The sequence below is a fragment of the Orbicella faveolata genome, unplaced genomic scaffold, assembly GCF_042242905.1.
Source record: "Orbicella faveolata isolate gen_17 unplaced genomic scaffold, um_ofav_v1 contig_47, whole genome shotgun sequence".
Lineage (NCBI taxonomy): Eukaryota > Metazoa > Cnidaria > Anthozoa > Scleractinia > Merulinidae > Orbicella > Orbicella faveolata.
This window is the reverse complement of record NW_028301577.1, coordinates 19,553,479-19,574,930: the sequence shown is the minus strand read 5'-3', so window position 1 is coordinate 19,574,930 and position 21,452 is coordinate 19,553,479. Positions and strand designations below refer to the sequence as shown.

The window sequence follows — 21,452 nt, the reverse complement described above, 5'->3', positions numbered from 1 at the left end:
TGTTTGATAGATGTTTTCATCTTTTATAGTGACTTTATACATACATATACAAACCACTCTTCATCGCAGTACAGACAAGGAATTCAGTTTCCCAGGACGATGTTTGCGTTGTGCAGATATTTTGCGAGGGTACGCTATTTGATTCTCGGGGAAGGGGACGGAGTTGAGCGTTTCACCCGTGTAGCTAAATCGAAGTGTATCTAACTGATGTCATGGAGCCACGCATTTTACAGGGGCATTGGAACCCCGGGATTCCTCGTGTAGGTTATATGCGGGGGTTCCCGTTTCCCGAGAGGATGCTACGCTCCCGGCGTATCATGAGCTGTACCAGGATATTCGATCCCCGGTAATGTACCCTCCTGTCATGTGTGGGCGCAATCATTTCCCGGGAGGATCCTACGCTCATACTTAGTACAGGGATATTCGATCCCCGGGAGGATGTTCCCCTCGGATAGGTAATAAAACAGGTGTGAAGTATATATGAAATAATTCGGTGTTTTCAATTTTCTGATGGTGTCTCTCTAGTAGAGGTATATTTGGGAATTTTTCTCGCTATATTAGAATGACATCATCTAAACAACTCCAACGCAGTTTGAGCTCACTGTCGATAAGTTTTATTTTCTATAAGCAAGCTCATAAATATTCAATAAATAGCACATAGCAAAACTAACTGTACAATTCTATTCAATTGTTCTTCCAGTCCGGACAATACAAGCTGATGTTTAACAGAAATCCCGATGGCTCTGGACAAATCAGCTAATAATGCATTAGTGATTTCCTCTTAGGTAAAGGTATATTGGCATCTTCCGTGGGGCGTCGTTGATCATTCTTTGTCTTAACTTGATTTTAAAGTCTCCCTATAAAACAAAATATAAACGTTGATCAGTTATCATGTGATTAACGGAGCTACGTCACGGTTCGCGCATCTTGTAAAGTTTAACCTACATTTTTCAAGTTCATCGCTGTAATCCGTGTTATTCTTCTCCATCCTTAACCATCCTTGTTTCTTTATGGTTTATTATTATTATTTGGTGTTTTTCTATTTTAATAAACTGTTATTTTCAGGTGTCCTTCAATTTAAAGGTGACTTTGTACGTGATCAAAGTAACTCAAAATAATGCGTCTGAGTTCCTTTAATATTGAAATAAACATAATAGAATAGGACACAATTTCAAATAAAGTATTTTCAGTGTGAATTTGAAATTGAAACGTTAGTCAATTTTTGGATTTTCTGGAAACTTCCCAAGGAAATTTCAGAACCATTTACCCCTATTTCGAAAGTTCTGTAATTTTTGGTTGTATGGAAAGCGCTAAGGTCTGTCTGTAAAGTGATCTACTCACTGTACACCGAAGAGTCCAACATCTTTTGACCTGGTCTACATTTGCCGCACGTGATTGGACAGCTATATCTGTATCTGTCAATAACATTTTCCTTGATAAACCTGTATGCTTCTGGTTGGCAGTAATCGTCCCACAAACTGCACAACCTGCTATACAGGTTCTGGCAAACTGAACAAAAGAAAATGGGAACTTAGTGGTTAGAATTCTGGAGAAGGACGTTGATCTACCATATAAAGCTTTCAGCTATCACTAAAGTTTGGAAACAGCGCAAAGTCAATGAGTGGATTAAGCTAAGCTACTGAAACTAAATGAGTGATCCTCATAACATAGCGTAAAGTTCCCTTTCCGTGCGTGCCCGTTTTTATGGTACATAATCCTTATTTACCTCTGCATCCCTGTCCGTTTGGTCCCTGGGCAGGTGTAAGGTCCCAACAACAGCCGTATGGAGAGTCAAGACAATCAGGCAGCGCTTGAGCAGCAGCCTTGATCTCTGAAATGATTGAAACATGCACCCTGTTAGCAGACGTGGTATCTCTTTAAAGAAGAGTTCCCCTAGTTCAGATGTTAAGAAAGCTCTATAAACATGTTCTAGTAAACTTGGAAAATTAATCTGAGAAGGTTAGGTAAAATATTCGTACATGCACTTTGTTACTTGAAGACGGGCCCAGGTGAACAAAGTAATTCATAATCGTTACTTCATTACTGCAGTGTTGGTGAAGGCCCCATAGGTAATATCCCATTGCCCAACTAGCGTCCCCTACACCTCCCGTGAAGATGTAAAGCGATTTGCATTCAGGCCTCCCACGCAGGCACCGTCACGCAATCTTTTTGCCTATCGTGGAAAGTAAAGCGTGACGGGGCTCAAGAGTGGCTGTGTGGTCGGCCACTTTGTCTCACTACCACTTTTGTCTCACTACCAAGCCTGAAAGAAGTCTGAATGTGACAAATAACTTACTGCAAATTCCACAAGTTTTTGCACACATTTTCTTTCCTCGTTCATTGCAGGCTTTTTCTTTGGTGAAACGTGAAACGCGTAGTTTACAATAGGTTGCATACTTATCTTTGCATTCTGTTGAAATAAAACATGATCAGTACTTCACTCATGTTGACTGTGAATTGCTCTTAATTTAAATTGGATTACAGTGAAGTCAAAAACTTCGGGATCCTTAGTCAACGTAGATAAAAATAAACTGATGCAATTGGGCAGTCTTACGAACAAATGACTTTCTTTACAGATACTTCAGTACAATTGAAAAAAATAAGGAAAAAAATGTTTCGTTTTCTATTATATCATCAGTTATTATCAGTTCTGCCAGGGAAAAAATAGCAAAAACAACAACAAAATTATCAATAACTTTTTTTTCTTACCAGGACAACCTTCGCCAGCATACGACTTCGCTTCTGTTTTGTTATCCCAACAACAGCCATATCTACTCGCTCGTGTTGCACATTTTGGTATAGGTTCTGTAAAAGACCAAAATAAGTAAGAACGTTTTTAAAATGAATAGTAAAACTTTAAATATAAGCGGAAAAAGAGCGTACCCCAACTCTGCTGATTCCTTTTGAATGTAATTATAGTTAAACTTGGTTTCGTTTTCATGTTCTACAGTTAACTTATGCCAGAAAACTTTTTCGTGCAGTGCGCGTAAACCAATGATTGGCTGACAAGGTTTTCTCTCGCGTTCCATCGGTCACATGTTTCTCTAGCTGACTGTGCATTTGTGTGATGGAATGTTTTCGGCTACAGTAACTTAATATCTTAACTTAGTATTAGTTTTACGGTAATTATTAGGGTCGGAGCTACGTTAATGCGGAAAAATTTTCTCAATGCATGATTCAGAAGCTATTTTCCTGATGTTTCAATATTGACCAAACTTCTTATAAGAGTCCTTTCGTGGGAAGTCTTTTCTATTAACGATGTTGAAAACAACGAAAGTTTAGAAAATTTCCTCGTGTTGCAACTTGTCATCACTTATTGACCTTAAGGTAGGATATAATAACTGGTATCTTACCACAAACTTTGCAAGTCAGCGCGCAGTGGCTCGTCATCTGTTTCCACTTGCAGCAATCGATGTTCTTCTCGCGATACAATCTGACAAAGTATTGGCAAGTTTTTGTCGCAATACGGTCCTGGCATTCTTTAGAAGAAAAATATTTTATGTAAGCCAACATTTTAGAATGAAGGCCGTTATAGTCAAGACAATATTGGCGACTAATACAGTCTTCACCGACAAGAAAGCGTAATCCTTTAAAATAAAAAAAGCCTAATGCTGTTGCAATTTTAAAATTTTCACCAATTCCTCATTTGAAAAATATGAAGAGTTTCGGCCGTGCTGAATGGAATCGTGGCTATCAAGACAAGTATTTAAAACAAAAAAAATTCTTGTAACCAAGAAAAAACTACATGGCAGAATTTCAAAAGATTTCAGGGTGATAGTATCAAAAGGAGGTCCGTTGAAAGATAAAAGAAAAATACTACTTACGTTGTTGTGCCGTTGCAAACACAGCAAAAGCGAGGACAACAAGTAAAACGTTTGTGACCTGTGTGTTCATCTTTAAAATAAGCGATCCTGGTGAATCCTCTTTGTACCTTAAGATTTCTTCAGTTTCTCTGACCTCTCGGAGTCGATCTTGGTTCAATTGAGTACGATGAGTTTATGATGCTCTTTTTATCGCTGAAAAGGTCAAAAGGTTCATCCTGCGGGCGAAATACTTGAGAGTGTTGTTTGCAGACAATGATGGGTGAGGTCACGGTGTAATGCCACAGAAAAATACCTCGCCGACGTACTGTAGCACAATGGCGGGGTCGGAAACGTGGGCGATCGATCGAACATCGTTCTCATAACAGGTTTTTCCTCCGGCGATGAAAAATCGATTACTGTGCCCCAAGCCAGATCAGTACGCCAAGGAAATAATGAACAAAAATAATAGACATGAAGATCACATATCAAATCCAATATAGCTAACGCAACCAGGAACGGATTTGAAGAAATGTCAAATCTCAATTTTTCAAGACGCATTTTTTCCCCGTCCCTAATTTCTCAAATGGTTTTGGTCACATATTTTAGCGTCTTCATATACAGTCTCACTTTTAACACTCAAATTAAGTTCTTTCCGAGTTTTGTAACCGAAATAATGCCTTAATTGCTTTAACACTCGACAAAGATTGTTTCAATTTTGCGGTTGGACGAAACAATGTAATCAAATTAGTTCTAGGCAAAAATAGGCGAAGTTTCTTCATCGAAAGGAAATATTCTTCCACGCAGATTGTTTTCACACCAGTTTCGCTGTCACGCCCTCGTGATTCACGGCGGGAGTTTATTTTTTGCGTACCTATGAAGAGATTGAAAGGTTTTTATTATTACACAGCACAAGATGATTAAAATTCCTATCTTAAAACCATGAGATTTCCTGAATCCCTCAAGTACGCGTTCGATATGCCACTGGAAAGCCTTTTTCAGCCTATTCTTTACACTGATGCTATAAATCGTGAGGAACTGCATGTTTTATTTTCTAGACTGTTGAGGACTCTTGGGTAAGCCTGAAACCATTCTGTCTACCAATCAACTTGATATCAATAAACAAACCCTGTCTCATCTCATGCGGAGAAAAATCAAGAAAAACCTCTGGGACCAGAGTATATATATGAACATTGGATAACAAAGATATTTTTAAAGAGAGCAGCTACGTTCTCGAAGGAATGTTATCAGGGATAAACTAAAAACCTGCAAAAACTAAGTAGGAAGGGAAAAGGATTTAGATTTCCTGTTTACTAGACTGCATTTTAGACATGGTTTTGAGCCATTAAGATTTTCAAGAAAAACCCTAACCGTGACTTATTTTACATTGAGTGGGATCGCGGTTGTGCAAACCTGTCGAGTTTGTCGCGAGTAAAATGATTTCAAATCCGGTGTGGTGTGTATTTTCCCTGTTGCAGATGGGATTCCCCAGCTCATTTCAATCAGGGTGAACCATAGCTTTTGTACTTATTGTCCTTTTGACAATATCACCCCGACCCGCTCGCTTCGCTTGCCGAATTCTTGTTTCAAAGTTTCTGCCCTCGTCGGGAGCCTGTTCGGAGGAAACTACTTCTTCCCATACGTCTTCTTCTAGAAAAAAAGGCCAACCTTTTCAGCGATTAAGTGTTCACTCACTGAGATGTGTTTCGAGCTACGACTAAATCGTTTAACAATTCAGTCAAGGTGGGCAATGCTTGGCCGGCTTCACCGCAAATTTTCTTTTCGCTCCTGGCGCATTTGAAAGGAAAGACGGTTTGAAATCTCATTTAGACATTAATTCACAAGAGAAAAAAATACCGGAACCAGTCCTGCACACGCCAAATTTCCTCATTGCCCAACGCTGATAGATTCCTGTGGCAATCAAGGATGACAATACAGGGAAAAGTAAATTGGTGGTTAGTGGAAACTTTCACAGATAGAGAATAAGTATTAAAAGAAACTTTTCGGCAGTTCTTTTTTAGTTTTCACGAGTTTTTGCACCGATTCGAATATAAATGGACATCCTTTAGATGAACGAACAAGAATCTCTTCTCAGTGGCTCTGAAGATGGTTTTACCTGACATATTTTGCCCTCTCCACTTTCTTTTTACTGCACGTTATTTTTATCAATACTGTATTCACATCGTCAAGAGGAGAAATAAAGTGTGCAAATGCAAAAAATTTTTGACATCGGGTCCGAAATGGGTGTCACCATTTTTCACACCCGCAGTTTTCTCAATGCCAGTTGTAAACTTGAAAGCGCGATTTTGTGGTCAGTCAAATAGCGCAAAGTGTAGGTATGTTTCCAGACAAGTAAGCGATTATTTTACGGCGTAGAATAATCTAGAAATATGGCACACATTTTTTGATATAAAAATCGATTATTCTTCGGGAGATATCCACCACAAATTCGCCTGTCATGCTGTGCACGGGCGCGACCGGGAAACGCCCAGCTGAGTCATTGTTACTTTAATGTAACAAATCGTAAATCGAGATTTTGTTTCTACATTATTATTTTCCCAGAAAGGGTTTTTGGGAAATGATGACTACACTTTTTCTCAGTCATAGGTTTTAGTTAACACTTCAATGAAACAAGTTTCCAAAAATGATTTAGTTTTACTTCTAACTCGAGTTGACCCGCGAACATACAAATATATAATTGAAAAAAGAAGCGTAATAGAGGCAAATTGATAAATATGCATGGCCGTCTTGATTTAAAAGAGGAGTATTCGCTTTCAAATGAAAGACTAGATACAGGTGTAACTGAGACAGACAACATCACTTTTGTCTGAAGAATTCAAATAACTAAACAGGGGATAATAGAGGTCCTCGGATGTGGGTGTGGGCGTGCTATCAATATCGATCAAACCCTTGAAACACTGACTATTTTTAAAACATCAATGAATACTCATAACAGCTGTCTAGTAAATGAAACCGAAACAAGACCGTCTTGCCTGTTTTTATACATAACGCTGTTAAAAGACCGGAAAACATCAAAACTGATGATTTCCTACTACAGAAAAACACTACTGCCCAAGCGGAGGATCTGCTCTTGCATAAACCTAATCAAGAACAAATCCGAAACAAGAATAACGAGCTTAAAACATTTCGGCTAAAAGAACACATTTTAGCCCGAGGAACATTCAAAAACGGCTTAGCTGGGCAGAGCTTCGTCCTACGCAGACACTCTTTGGGCTCGTTACGCAATCTATCTTCCTCAAGAGGAAGATCGCGTGACTGATGTCGCGCCTCGCGCTCGTGTATCTTGGTTTACACTCCACCCCGCCACACCACCTATGTCATTCTTTAAATTGTTTAGGACAGCTTTTCCCCAAATTCGTGCCAAAAAAGAAAAAAACAAGGTATTTACGGAAATAATAGAGTCTGGATATTTGTGGAAGAGCCGGAAGTGTATGCACTTAATTAAATTGTAAAAATTTGTTTACAAAGGAAATCTATATTGAACCACTGAGCAAAACAAAACCACAAGAGTCTAGTTCCTTCGCAATACACTCCGCATAAAGGAAATGCCCCTGGCTGTCTATGCCGCGAGGGAACGGAAAGCTTTTAAACGTTTCATCCCAGTATGGTCTTGGGAGAGAGTTTATCAGGGAAAGAGAGAATGTACTGGTTAAACGATGCTAATTTTTTTTGTTGTTCCTTTGATCGAATCAACCTTGTTTTAGGGGTGGCGAATGTTCCTTTGAAAACTATGAGTCTCGCAAAATTTTCGTCGAATTTCACGGGACTCTCAGTTTCGTTTTTATAGTGGTCGCGTGCGTCTAACAGCCTCAATTTTTTGCAAGGCTAAGAATGTTTGAGGTTTTTTTTTTTTTTTGATAAATGACGTCTGAACGTCTCGAGCTCACATTCAAAACACTTTGAGGTGTCAGTCTTGCAACTGACAAATTCAAAATATGTCGGGCTCGCAAAGAAAAGCGTTATTCTCGCCTTCTCGCAAAGTCTCGCATTTGCCTCCCCGTCCCACCTTGTTTTCTTTGGTAGGTTTCCGGATTCTCGCCTTCTTCCTTAACTATAGTACACCGAGCTTTTTCAGAGCCGAGAAAAAGGGGCCGAGAGCCGAGAAAAAAGGCTTATAGTTTGAACAACAAATAGCAGTGCATGGAAGAATTGTTCGTCAGGAAGCTTTTACGTGTATGCCTCAATTGCAATCATACACGTAAAAGTTCGAAAGTGTGTGGTTCTGTGTAGATCTAATGGTGTGCGTTTTTACAGATTAACAAATAGATTCTATGTTACCATGCTCCATGTTCAGTGATATATCACAGATGATGTTAAAATGTGGTAAGAACAAAAAAGTGGCACACGCGTACACGGGGGGTTAGCCGAGTGTGTCACGGATGTTCTGTGATCTAGCTGAACATGCAGAGGCATGGCAACATGGAATCTATCTGTTTTATATGATAAAGAAACAAAAAAGATTGTTATTGAAGTCATCTATGCGTCTGTCCTCCAGTAGATATAAGTAAGAAACAATCTAAATGCGAGAATAATTTGACTTATTATATAATGCCTAGTAGATATAAAGTCAGAACGATATTTACTAGACTGTTCATAGCCTCTCCATTTTTCAACCGCGCACGCAAAAGAAAAAGCGAGCGAAGCGAGCGCGAAGCACGCGAGATGGGGGCGAGAGGGCGAACGAGATGGGGGCGAGAGGGCGAACGAGATGGGGGCGAGAGGGCGAACGAGATGGGGGCGAGAGGGCGAACGAGATGGGGGCAGCAGGGCGAGTCTCCCGTTTTGTTCTGGCGTCAAGTTCTCTCTCGATTCTATCGGTGCGCTCAACGATCAAATAAAAATACGAGAAAATAGAGGGCTGTGAACAGTCTAGATTTTTACTGACTCAAGGTCTGACGTTGGGAATGAAAGATAGGGAGCACTAAGAAATTTTTAACAGTTTTCTTTTAAGGTTAAAACTTTTATCAGTTACATAATGAATTAAAAACTGAATTTCATAAACAATATTTTGGCTCATATCTGCAAACCTCAGTTAATCTCACTTTGATGAGCTTGTGGACACTGAATACTAAGGTGTCAAAATTAGTGAGCAATCCCGAGTCCTTTCTAGTTTTTCAGTCGCTCTCTCGAAGTGTTCCCAGACGTTGAAAAAACATAAGACAGCAAGAAACGAACATCTCTTTTTTTGATGTGGGCCCCAAGAAGATTCCAAATACGCCAGTATTTCTTTCGAAATGACCTTCAATCAGGAAGAACAGCTCCTAACCTCTTTTAAATTACCTAATCAGGACGCTGTTACAAACATCCTTGGAACCCCGCGTCTTAATTGGCAGATTTTGCTTTACTGAGTGTACATGCAATTGTTTTGAATTGTTAGGCTTGCATGGGAACAGCTTGGAAATGGTATATCGATCGAATGATCTACGCTTCTTTAAAAGCTCACTTTCATTTGTTTTTCTTTATACACAACTCCCTTAGCTTGTTGGGGCAATGTTTGCGTTCATTGTTTCGTGTTCGTTGGGCTAATCTTGTAAGACGCTGTCAAGGGCGCATATCCCCTCCACTTGAAAGCCGTCGCACGTAAAAAAAAAAAACTACTTAGGTAGTGGTTGGCTTTTTTATTTCGCTCGATTTTGATACCTCCTTAAGTTCCCTCTAACCACAGTAAAAGCCTTGGCATTTAATATACTTCGTTTTTCTCAGCCCTTTGAGTAACATTTGACTGAACAACACTGCCATTTCGCTTGTGACTCATTGAAATCCTCTCCTGTCCGCGCTCTGTTTATTGTCTGGATACTTATTGGGGTGCTTGTAATCATTGACAGCAACAGTTTCACTGGATATTTACACCCGTGACTACAAGCACAAGCCATTCTAATTTGCTTACAACGTAAGTCTTTTTAATTATTCAAATGTCCCATTCAGAAGAAAGAGCTCAAATTCCAAATGTTCCTTCGGCTTTATCCAACCTCAGGTTATACCTATAAGGGTCACATGATACACTCAAGTATCGTTGAGATAAATTCAACACACCAACATGATTTATTTCGTGCTCTCTTCGTGATATAAAACCCTGATATCTGACGTTCTACGCACGTATCCACCCAGCAATATAACCCATATCGCACGTTCTACACATAAAATGCCACAACAAATTTGACAGTTTTAGTCAAGTTAGGAAAATTAGTAAGCTTGAGATCACGACGGATTTAAGATTAATCCTTGCAGGGAAGCGGGTTAAGTGAAAACGAAATACAATGAGACCGTGATGCTATTTTTTTTTTTGTTTTATTTAAAATAAAATCCTGAAGACAAGTCCATGACGAAACACTACTATGCAATACTTTCTGTGATCCTGTTAGTTTTTTAAACTTTTTAAAGTATAGGTTTCAGAAAGAATTTCAAATTTGAACTTGCTGCGGTGCTCTTTAAGATCGTTCTGGGGGTAGAGAGTAATTCCATGCCACACCCTTTTACCTCCGTCAAGTCACGCAAATTTTAAAGATCCAATATTTACAAAGATTCGAAAACCAAAGGGCCAGTTTTCTGCAGTGAATAAGCAAAACTTAAAAGAAATTGCCTTCAAGAAATATTTTTGAGTTAATCAACGGGTGCAACAGAAATATCGACAAAGATCAAAGAAAACGAATGGATCTTGTTATTCTAATCTCCCGCTACGAACGCTAATCAGTGTCGCTCAACTTTGAGTCTGTTGTTTTACGTGCGATATCGAAATTAAAGACCTGATCGGAGAGATATTTTGGGCGAACCTTAATATACGATTAATGGTGAGATAATGCAAGAATTAGTAAGGATTTTCGGAAAAAATTTGAATGAGCGACAGTAAACTATCTCAGCTTTTACCATGCTATGAAGGGTCATGTAGCGATCAAACCACAAAGTACTGGGTATATGCGATGACCACGCGTATATACCTAATGTCAATGCTAATATTTCCCGTTAAATAAGGAGTGGGAAGTCATCATAACAAACTGGAATCAGAGAAACCTGCACACCACACAAGGACTTGCCACAACCAACAAACAAACAAATGCATTTGCCACAAAGTTAAATCATGACAAAATTGCGGACCGTGAAAAACTCTAAAGAAATGTTATTAACTTGTGAAGGAATCGATGAATGAATTGATGAATAAATTGAGCTTGTTCAAAATATCGGAAATTATTAATCGTAGATATCTTAATGATCCTTCACTCAAATGAAAAAATAAATAAATAAAATGATAAAAGAACGATTAAAAAAAAAAATGCATTAAAGCGTTTCGTCAGATTGTTATCGACCAACTCGAAGTATTTTCAACCTATTTTGATTTCCGGGTTGGATAGAAAAACCTCCGACAATGGAGGAATTTAACATTGGCAGAACTCTGGAATTTGTGATATCTAAGAGATGATTACCACCAAAATATGCGAAAATTACAAAACTCAATAAGTGGTCCCGCACAGAACCACATGAAAAAGTTTTGTATCCTTTTCAAGAGTAACGTTACTCTAGCGGTTAAAGAACTTTTTCCACTAGCAAATATTTTTCAGCCAAGCTCTAGCCCGGCTAAAGAGCAAAAATGTCATGGAGGTTAGAAATGCCCGGAAAATTTTTGAACCCACCGTTTCAGTTATAGAACCCTCACAAAATAAATGATTTCAGGCTTTCTTTTCTTTTTTTTTTAAGACAAACAGTAGACTGCAAGGCTGATAATACGTGAAAAACGTTTCGAGACACCAACATGGCAAGAACCGATAAAGCAGGATCGCAACAGTGGACAGCTGTTTCGTCCTTCTTGGGACTCGTCAGCACTGTGTAGCGAAGATCTGTAACGCCAGCCCAGCGGCCAACGTACATAAATTGAAAAATGACCCGTTCACTATACTAAGTTCCGTACTTTGAACTCACCTGCGCCCCGAAACACGCGTTGCCACATTACGTGTTTCGGGGAGACAATGTGTCATGATTGGTGTCTCGAAAAGCAAAAAATAAATGTGGCTGGACAATGCTAACCTAAACATTGAGCCGCATGGCAAGCACCATGCTTTAAAAACGCAGCGTATCGGATCTGAAAAGACCTTTTAAAAGTTTTTTTTAAAACTGATTTGCTCCCTCCCGCCGCTAGTATAAATCTTAAGTCAAAATAATGCGATGTTTATTCTGTTGGACATTTCATTTTGGCGTTGACATTTGACGTATACGAAAAATGGCTTCACCGGCCAATTTTCCGAAAACAGACAACTTTAAAGAACTATATCTAGCACTATAAAGAAAATAGCAACTCCATATTTACACAGTATGCAAGTTTTAATGCGGTTAACAAATGGTAGAAACAGTACAATTTTGGTAATTTCGTCTAGATTGTTTTCGTAAAAGATGAAACACGTACTCAAACTTCAACTTTTTTGCGACCTCTCGAAACCATATGAACCTAAAAATAAAACGACAACCAAAAGAGAGGATTTCACTGCAGCCGGGAAGTGGTTAATTAATAGGGGCGGCAAACACTCGAAAAAGCAATTTTCGTGACATTGACCACAAAGAAGTAAAAATAACATTCCTGCAGGTAATAAGGGTCGTATTTCCCTCACACTTGCGCACATCAACCGAGCTACACGTAAAAGCATGAAATTCAAGCAATATCTGACATCAGGAACACGGAAAAGAGAAAACACCGAAGTAGAGCTCGAGAAAGACTGTTGCCCCGAGGAAGATGCAACCATTAACAGTACTAATAATTTCAATCATCTTGGCTGGTTTTTGTCTGACCTCCTATGCTACAGGTAAATGCGCAGTATTGTAGCTACGTGCTTTTGTTTTCAAAGCTTTCATCGCGTCTGGATCGATTGTAATCAAATCTTGCTTGTCTTGCTTACGAGGGCTGAGAACTAGAAACAGTTGGCATTCTGCCTATTCATTTACTATTTTTATACTGCTTGAAACGTTATTACTTAGAAATCAGTAGCAAATCAAAATTTTCCGTATAGTTGTTGTTTTACTCTTATCGCGTGATGTGTTGTGGATACTGTGAGTTGGAGGATCAAGAACACTGATCGAGTCTTCTATGTGCTCTACAATGAAGGATTAAAATGAGAGCGGTTTCGGCGATTGAGTGCCGAAAGTAATTCCCATTTATTTTGGTTTTGCATTTCCGTGCTTAGCGATTGGCTCAAAAAACTCGCGCCACTTTGTCATTCAATCAGAACTAAAACCACAGCCAATCGTGACGTTTTCCCGCGCTTTGGGTCGGTCACACGTATTTGCCGAGTTTTGATTGGTTTGCTGTATTGTCTGAGTCCATTGTGATTGGCCAGAGTGTTTACTTTGGTTTTGGTTGTACGACGCTCAATTGAAAACCGCTTTAAAAATTAGCAACAAATAATGATTGGTCAGCTCCCATGTCCTGTCCTGTTAATCTGGCTTCCTGATTTTTTTAGCTTTTTAGTATAATTTCAGATGGCTGGTACCCTTTAATTATTACAACTGTTATCTGTAACAAATTGTAACCTATTTTTCTGATACGTAAAATGATTAAATTAAGATCCACGCGGATTACGGCCTCTTACAGTGACATCGCAGGCTAATTGTAAATCGGCAGTGATTGGGATCTATAATTTTACCCCCAAATTTCTTGATTAGTCAAGCGTGCAGACCATCAGATCTTGGAAGTCACTCAGTGTGGTTTTGTTTTAACAGTGTGCAGTGATCGAATGAGGACAAGCACCTGCAAGTATTTAATCAACGTTTACCGACAGAAGAGCGTCGACTGTTGCAAGTGGAAATCCATGAAAACTCGCTGCGCTCAAACATGCAAACAGTGCGGTAAGCGAAAAACTGATAGTTTTAAATCACACGACAAATTAAAACAACACGCGCGAGAAAGGCAGTCCGCGTGTCGTGTGAAGCGGACCACGTGAATTCAGCGGGAAAAGAATTAATGAGGGATTCTCTCCAGATGAGTATCTGAAATTAAGTGTGAAAGATTTGTAAGAAAAATTTAGTCGGGCTTTAGTCGGACCAGTTGCAGTTTGGCTCTTCTTTTCTCACAAAAATAATTCAGAATAGAGATCTTTGTTCAATAGGCACACAGTGCGAGTACCAAAGTTCAGCAGATGAAACGTAATATTAATGAACTGCCTGTAAATTTAATCTGTTACGGGCACTCAGGGTCGCAAGTTACCATTCAGATTTTACTCCCATACCGAGAATTTGAAAGCAGGCTTTATTTGATGCTTTTCTGTATTCTCACCATCTGTCTGCTTGAAACTGTATGGATATTGAAAGGTGAAATAAGATGTTGATCACAAGCGGCAAAAGTGCTAACAGTAACGCCACCTTCTGGTTTCAGTCCCCAAACCGAAGTGTGCAACGCCTGCCAGTAAATACGGCTGTTGTTGGGACAACAAAACAGAAGCCAAAGGATATTATGGCGAGGGTTGTCCCGGTGAGTAAATAAATGAAAAAAGCTGGCACTAAACATTCTAAAGGAAGAGATATTTGATTTTCAACTGGGGTCCAACAGGACAAAGAGTACTGCAATGCCGTCACGCAAGGCTATGGTACGTTGCGTCACGGTCCTATGGAAGCTCTCGTGTTTCGAGTTGTGTTTTGTATAAATTTTGAACACGAACACAATTTTTTACAGTGGGATTAGTCTGAAATTACTTTTCAATCTCTGTTTCTTTACCAGAATGTAAAGACCGTTATCCAAGCCACTGCCGAAGACGAATTTCAAGATTTTCCGAAGCAAAAGCCTGCAATGCTCTAGGAAAGGCATACTGCGCTAAGAGCTGCAACGTTTGCAGTAAGTTGAACATGAAATAATCAATTTGCCTCCCCCGCCCAAGGTGTCCAAAGTATTCTAGATGAGACGACGAGAGATAAGGTGTTGAAACCATACGATTTGCTCTGTCGAAACGTCCAGATTACACGTAATGCCGAGAAAAGACTGTAAAAACCTGGGTCGACACCACCTTGCGTTATGAAATCGTGCTTTTGTGCCCTACACACTTTAGATATCACTAAATTGTCGGTTTCGCGTGACTTTTTTCAGGCGAACCTGCTGCAGCAGCCCAAGCTGTCCCTGATTGTATCCATTCCCCTTACGGTTGCTGTTGGGATTTCACAGCCGCCCTGGGACCAGATGGAGAGGGATGCAGAGGTAACAACAAATCTTGTACCTTATCAAAGCGGTAGACTATTACTAATATTTGAAGCTTGCATTAGTTACTTATGCAAATAGTGAAATAAGAATTGCTGTAACAGCAAGGCCTACGCCTTTGCGAAGATTTAATCTTTGATCGGTTTTCTTTGACTCAAAATTTCCACGTGCTTGAAACTCTTCAAGTGTTGATGAATGTTTCTTCCCTTTGTCCCTTCTTCTCGTTGCAACCTCAGAACTTGAATACTCTAAACCCAAAAAATAAACCAAGGAACATTTCAAAATTACTACGCAAAATATTTTTCTTGCAACTCTAAAAGACCCAAAACAGATCTAAGTCAACGGACATGTAACTTAAATAGCTTTGATATTGTAAAAACAGTAGACTTACCTTTCATTTCGAATCTCGAAGACCATCGGGTTTTAATCGTTAAGTGCAAATCAATTGTATTCTATGTTGCATATGCTGATTAAGGCGCTGCGAGACATCGCAAAATCCGAGCTGTTCCACCATTCCTCTGTCCACTCTGTAATGACACGATATTCTCATCGATGGAAACCTCGCCCGTGTTGAAAAGCCGTGTTAAAATATGTTAATGAGTCCACTGTCCCATACAGGCACATGCAAATTAACAGTGATTTCTTTGCTTTTTCTGAATATTGTTTTACATAAATTGCACGTAAAATAAAATTACGTGTAGCTTAGACAAAAACTCCGTAAATGAAAGAGCACCCTTCCCAAGAGTTTACGCGTCACTGGTTGCCTCCCTAGGAGGCAACGAACAATAACGTCCCAGCTCATTAAAATTCTGTGAATCGCGCGAAATCATTATTCTCTGAAGAAGACCGCAGAAGGCGGTCGAAAATTTAGAGACAATTTTACTTTTTAGATCTGTTTTAAACGTTTTTAAAGTAGCTAGAGAGTATTTCTTGTGTTCAGAAAGTTTGCACAAGGAAAAATAAGCCTTTTTGACGATATTAAATTATTAATTCGCCATTAATTTGTACTGATCTTGGCTAAAAAGTCTTTTACAAGAATGGTTATTGTGAGTTATAAAAACAATAAATTCCATTTGGCGTCAAAGAATGCTTGGATATTTGTCCACGGACATTATCTGTTCTACGAAGCGTACACTTTTCCGAGAGCGTCCAAGAACAAATATCTGTTTACTGTCCTTCAAATATTTTTTTCACCACGCGCAGGTTTGAAAATTGGAGAATATTACTCGGGCATTCCCCAGTTTTGGCCGCCGGGGGGATATTCAGTCACGTGTCGCGGCGAAAATACTTGATGGATTGTTATTATTATTTTGGGCGATTATCTTGGTCCTCTTGGTCCCTAGTCTTTCGGCGGGACGCAGTAAAAGGAGTCTTCTGTAAACAAGTTCCAGTAGGGGACAACACAGCCCCAGTGAGGTAATTTTTTAAGGTTTCTTCTCTCTTTCCATGTCACAGAATGCAGGAACCTTTATAGAAACCTGTGCAGATACTGGAGTGATTATTGTGAGCCTGAAGCATTGAGATACGCAGGCAGAAGGACGGTGGAGCAGTACAGAGTCATTTGTCCGGTTACGTGCAGGATATGCTCGCCTGGACAAAAATTGCTGAACACATCAAGATATGGTGAGTAATACCAGTCTCGTGGGTCTGTACCGACTAAAGCTGGAGCAAAAGTGGAAATTTAAAAGCAGAAGTAACGAGGCTGGGAAAATAGGTTCGCAATGCGTACTTATATTGTTTGCTTTTCAGCGTGACTTTGAAACATCGCGGGTGATGGATATTTAAAGATTAAAAGCTTTGTGGACTCCATCTAACGGATAAAAAGAAGAACGTTGTCCCTGTTGTTGGAAGATTTTACAAATTGAGTCAAACTGAGATCCATTGTCGAAAATTGAAATTTGTCTCTTTGATAACATTGCAATGAATCATCGCCGACACTTTCTTTTGCTACTACTACAGATATTCCTTGAATGTGGTTTAACTGAACAGTTATTTTTTGATGTCAGATTTTCAAAATTATTCAGTCAATTAAATTGTTTTCTTTCACTGCTTTTGTGTTTCAGAGCGTCAGTAAATGCTACTTGCATTGGAGGAAAAACACGCGTGTCGAAAGAATACGAGCACATGCACCTTAATCACCGACTGTTGCACATAACGTGAAGAAGATTGACATCAGCGGCAGAGAGATAAATCTTAGCCTGCGAGCAGGCTCACGTTGGAGCACAAGCGGGCGCGGCGTACGAAATCGAGCCGCGATACGAAAAAGTGGCGCCTCTTCAGCAGACTCCTTCCCGCCGGATCGCCCTTGCTCTTCACCGCTAGCGTACGTGAACTCAAAGGCGAGCCTGCTCGCAGGCTAGAAAAAACCGAGCATTGAAACCATTCACGTCTGACATGGAAGCAAGTCGGAGTTTTATAACAAAAAAAGCAACCTCTTAGTTTATCATCACTGAGTTCTAGCTGACAACGGAAGATTAACAGTCATTCTGGATTGAAACAGTTCATTTTACGACAATTTTTGCGAAGAAGAGCGTAACGAAATAGAATTACCGGATGCTGTCACTGAGAAAGATCTGTACAACAAGCCATAGCTGAAAATGAAGAGGCAAAACGTAAAGATAATTAGACAGTATGGAAAGTATACTACAAATTCCAATATTTCGAATAATTCGAAGAAGTAAGACAGTGCCCACGGGGGAGGGGGAGGGGCTGCAGTGCCGGCCATGGGAAATATTGAAGGAAACTAGGCTAAACTATAACTTTCATACCTTTTAGCAAGAGATTATGATCCTAAAACATCCTTGGGTTTTTCTTAAGACTTTAACTTGAGAACTGGTTCTTGCACCAAGAGTATTGATTATCATGTGTAACTCAGTCATTGCAACAATGTAAATGGCTTGTAAGTCTGACCGAAAAGTAAAAAGGAGTAAAATATGCATTTCTGAAAAGAAACATACAGGTTGATAACGGCTAAAGATGTAAAAAGGTAATTTCACTGTAGCCTATGAACCTAGTCGGTTAAGTAAAAATTTTCATTGTAATGATATATCTAAGGGATAAAAAAGGATTACATGTAATAAGTTATTATTATGAAATAGAAATGATTATTAAAAACTGGATCATTGTATACATACAATCAGCCAAGAGTTTTAATTTCTCCGAGATTTCTGTAAGAGCGAGTTGTGTTCTTAGATGTCTCCTGGGAGGGGTATTTCATGACGATTTCATTTGCACACTACGTGACCCGTTTCTTCTTGTCTGCGCAACAGAGTACAGACCCTGCTACAGGCGCTCCAGTAGGTCAGAGCGGTGCGTGAGTGCGAGGACACATAAGCGCGCGCGGACACGCGTCTCCTCGTCGCGCGTGTCGTACCGCTCCAGCTTAATTATTTCGAATTACCAGTAGACTCTGAGTCGAGCGCATGTTATACAGGTTACGTTTCCTCAGTTCGTTGTGCATCTCCCTCCCTCTGGAATCTAAAATGCCGTTTCTGCAGATAAATATATATACATGATCGGCTCACTAGAGGCTACTGTGGGTATGTGCGACCCCAAATGGTATGGTTTAGAGTGATTTTGGCCTTAAAAAGGTATAGATTTTGACCAGATTTGTCTGAAATTGGCTATGTTTTTCACGCTGGCTTGGCATTGCACGTTTTGTTTTCAAGGAAATAGTTTTTCCACATCAACATTGGGTACAGGTCAGGTTTCAAGGTTTGGGCTTACACCCCCACCAAAACCTATGGGAAGTAACCTCCGGGGCGATCACACCACACTTTGTGCTTCCAACGTCAACAAAGAGTTCACTTCTCTGAAAGAGAAAAAAAGAATGAAACGCGCAGAAGAAGAAGAACAAGAAGAAGAAGAAGAAGAACAACAACAACAACAATAACAATTAACAGCAACAAGTAGTTTATAATGTAATTTTTAAAGAGTGATAAAAGCAATAAAGTTCAAAGTACAAGGAATGAATTTTAGATCTTCTTGTTTTGCCGCTTCTGACACCTATTTGATTGACACTTGCGCCCAGTTTTACAAGTGTAGTTGATTCTAGACTGTTCACAGTCCCCTATTTTTCCGTGAGATCGTAGATGTCGATCGTTGAGCTCGACGGGCCGCCATCTTGGTCTTTTGATGCGAGCGAAACTGGAGAGAGTACAAAATGCCCGTGGGTAGGGGTGGTGGAGGGTACGGCTGACGTCCCTAATTTTTCCGCCCCGTCACCCCCACGTTATTAACCCCTCCCAATTAATTCGTCTTGTTGTTAACAAATTTAAATGTCCATTAATAACTTTTTTTGACCTAACACAAAGCTTTCTTCTATTAAGCTTTCTTTCGCATTACTGCAGATCAATATTTGACTGTACTACGACTGCAAAATAACATCTCCCGCAATTTTTATTAGGTGCCTTTGGGAGGTCTGAAGCTTGTGTTTTATCACACTGACAGTGGTTGGCGGCATAACCGCGTTGATAACCACTTTGATGAGGTGTGATAAGTTTGAGCCGAAAAATTGCCTTTTCTAGCTCTTTCTTAAAGCGAATTAGTTAACTGCTGGTTTTCAACAATCATGTTATCAAAAATAAAGATCGTAATCATTCAGTAAATAAGCCAAGAATCCTGAATATGACATATCATTGCATGATAGATATATGAACAAGGTCGCAAAGAATCACGTCTGTACAGTTTTTTCTTACGCGAGTACTACATTGTATTCTGGGAAATGTTTCCTGGGATTCCGGGGGGTACTTCCCAAGGTTTTTGATCGGTGTGAGCGGCTTTAACCGAGTTGAAACCTGTAACCTATTTCAGACCAAAATCTGTGATTTTCCATACCCTACATACCCTACTTTCAGATCAAACTCTGCAATTTTCCATACTCTATTTCAGACTGAGCCGAAAATGAAAATCGACACCCAATTTCAGACCTCTAAAATTAGCACAACGCTCTAATATATGACCACAGCTATTTCAAAATTTATGAGAAGGGCTACAAATGCATGTACGGTATGCCAATGTTATCCAATATCCAATGCCATCCAGAGTGAAAATCATACCGTGCAAGTATTTTAGACCAAAATCGCTCAAAAACCATACCCCTGAGGGCCCGAAGGGGGGGGGGGGGGACTTAAAATAAAAAGGACGGGGGTGCTCTTCTTACGGTTTTGGTGCCTCTTAGGGTGTTCAGCCTCAAAAGGTCCACAGTGGGAGTTTTGAGCCGAAAAAATATGACAGGAGATAATATGTTGCCTTAGAATTGGTACCAATAGGGGTGAAAAAAATTTAAGCCACGCCCACAAAACAGATTCTTGGTACCTCTTAGGGGCTCTTTTCAAAAATTTCAGACGAGCACCCTCATCTTTTTTATGTGGAAGTCCACCCGGGCCTTAGGGCCGCACATACTCAATAGCACATATAAGGGAGTACACCCCCCCCCCCCCATCCCCGCCGAGAAATTTAAAAATTTATAGAACTTTGACGCCATATGTTGGTGCTCCTCCCTCAAACGTGATCTGGATTACAATGCAGGGAACCCTGTCGAGCGCTACAACTTTGTAAAACGTCAAGTAATTTTGCACTATGACAACGTGGCGGTCAAGGTCACGGCACTAGGTCAAGGTCACGGCGTTCCTCGGAACCGTTAATCAGCTAAAATACATACTTCTTCTCGAACGCTTTCTCAAGTGATGAAGGTTGGCTAATAATAAACTTCGTCAATGCAAGTTCTAAAAAGATTTTCTCAATATAAAGCCTTTCTATTGTAGTCCATCACCTGCTGTTTGAAACTGTGCAGTTTGTTTTGCAATTGGAAAAGATTTTTTACTGACTTATTAACCAAAAATAATCATTTTTTCTGATTCAACATTTTGTTAGCTTTGCAATGGCAGGTACTTTTCTATGGTTTTACGTTTTTTAAGCGACGCAAGTAGAAGACAACCGATAGTGTACAGATGTTATTGCAATAAAGTCATAATGACGCTCACCTTCTCAGCTTGAGCTGCAGCTGGAAATGCAATGAAATAATACTCCTCTGCTCCACGGGAACAAAATTGCAATAAGATGTTTTTATAAATTTGTGAAAAGCGTGTCAGACGATTGTACGAAGTTATTGTTTTTTTTTTCTTTCTTAACATTTAGATGGAGCACGATTTTAAAAACTAAATCGCGACGCAGAACATATTACAGTCGTACGTGTTGCTCTTAAAATAGTCTATACCGGCAGTATTGCACATTGTCTGAGGGTATGGAAGAGAGTCACGTTTTTTAAACTGGAAATCGTTGCGCCATCGTTCTTCCCCCCGCCCACACAAACTGCGTTATAATTTTTTTTATAATTTTTAATCTATTCTTGTTGTTGTTGTTGTTGATGCTCGGTCGTGACTCAAAGCAAACTGCTTTTGTGAGAAACATAAATGTAGAACGAGAGGTGCAAAGGTACGAGGAACGTTCTTTTTTCTAAGCAAGAT

The 21,452-nt window shown here is 39.7% G+C and overlaps 2 protein-coding genes across 3 annotated transcripts; one reads left to right on the top strand and one right to left on the bottom strand.

Moving 5' to 3' along the window:
* Nucleotides 1-591: 591 nt before the first annotated feature.
* Nucleotides 592-4,633, bottom strand: LOC110066875 (uncharacterized). Its single transcript, XM_020774130.2, has 7 exons — nt 3,825-4,633; nt 3,354-3,479; nt 2,710-2,805; nt 2,297-2,410; nt 1,727-1,831; nt 1,342-1,509; nt 592-857 (listed from the first exon to the last, which is right to left on the bottom strand). The coding sequence occupies exons 1-7, from the start codon at nt 3,892-3,894 to the stop codon at nt 847-849; spliced, it is 690 nt and encodes a 229-aa protein (XP_020629789.1). The 5' UTR covers nt 3,895-4,633; the 3' UTR covers nt 592-846.
* A 7,777-nt stretch (nt 4,634-12,410) lies between these two features.
* LOC110067000 (uncharacterized) lies at nt 12,411-18,121 on the top strand. Of its 2 annotated transcripts, XM_020774270.2 has the most exons (7): nt 12,412-12,607; nt 13,521-13,646; nt 14,173-14,268; nt 14,515-14,628; nt 14,878-14,985; nt 16,441-16,608; nt 17,049-18,121. In XM_020774270.2, the coding sequence occupies exons 1-7, from the start codon at nt 12,538-12,540 to the stop codon at nt 17,057-17,059; spliced, it is 693 nt and encodes a 230-aa protein (XP_020629929.1). In that variant the 5' UTR covers nt 12,412-12,537; the 3' UTR covers nt 17,060-18,121. The 2 variants fall into 2 exon arrangements, with proteins under 2 accessions (XP_020629930.1, XP_020629929.1); XM_020774271.2 differs by lacking the exon at nt 14,173-14,268 and having other exon boundaries at nt 12,411-12,607.
* The last annotated feature ends 3,331 nt before the right edge of the window (nt 18,122-21,452 follow it).

What these genes read in the sequence shown, in the direction of transcription:
- LOC110066875 (XM_020774130.2), bottom strand. Translation starts at nt 3,894, where the DNA reads ATGAACACACAGGTCACAAACGTTTTACTTGTTGTCCTCGCTTTTGCT. An exon ending in GTTTGCAACGGCACAACAAC is followed by an intron (nt 3,480 to 3,824) that starts GTAAGTAGTATT and finishes TTTCTTCTAAAG; the next exon opens with AATGCCAGGACCGTATTGCG. An exon ending in GCTGACTTGCAAAGTTTGTG is followed by an intron (nt 2,806 to 3,353) that starts GTAAGATACCAG and finishes GGTCTTTTACAG; the next exon opens with AACCTATACCAAAATGTGCA.
- LOC110067000 (XM_020774270.2), top strand. Translation starts at nt 12,538, where the DNA reads ATGCAACCATTAACAGTACTAATAATTTCAATCATCTTGGCTGGTTTT. An exon ending in TCTGACCTCCTATGCTACAG is followed by an intron (nt 12,608 to 13,520) that starts GTAAATGCGCAG and finishes TTGTTTTAACAG; the next exon opens with TGTGCAGTGATCGAATGAGG. An exon ending in TAAGAGCTGCAACGTTTGCA is followed by an intron (nt 14,629 to 14,877) that starts GTAAGTTGAACA and finishes GACTTTTTTCAG; the next exon opens with GCGAACCTGCTGCAGCAGCC.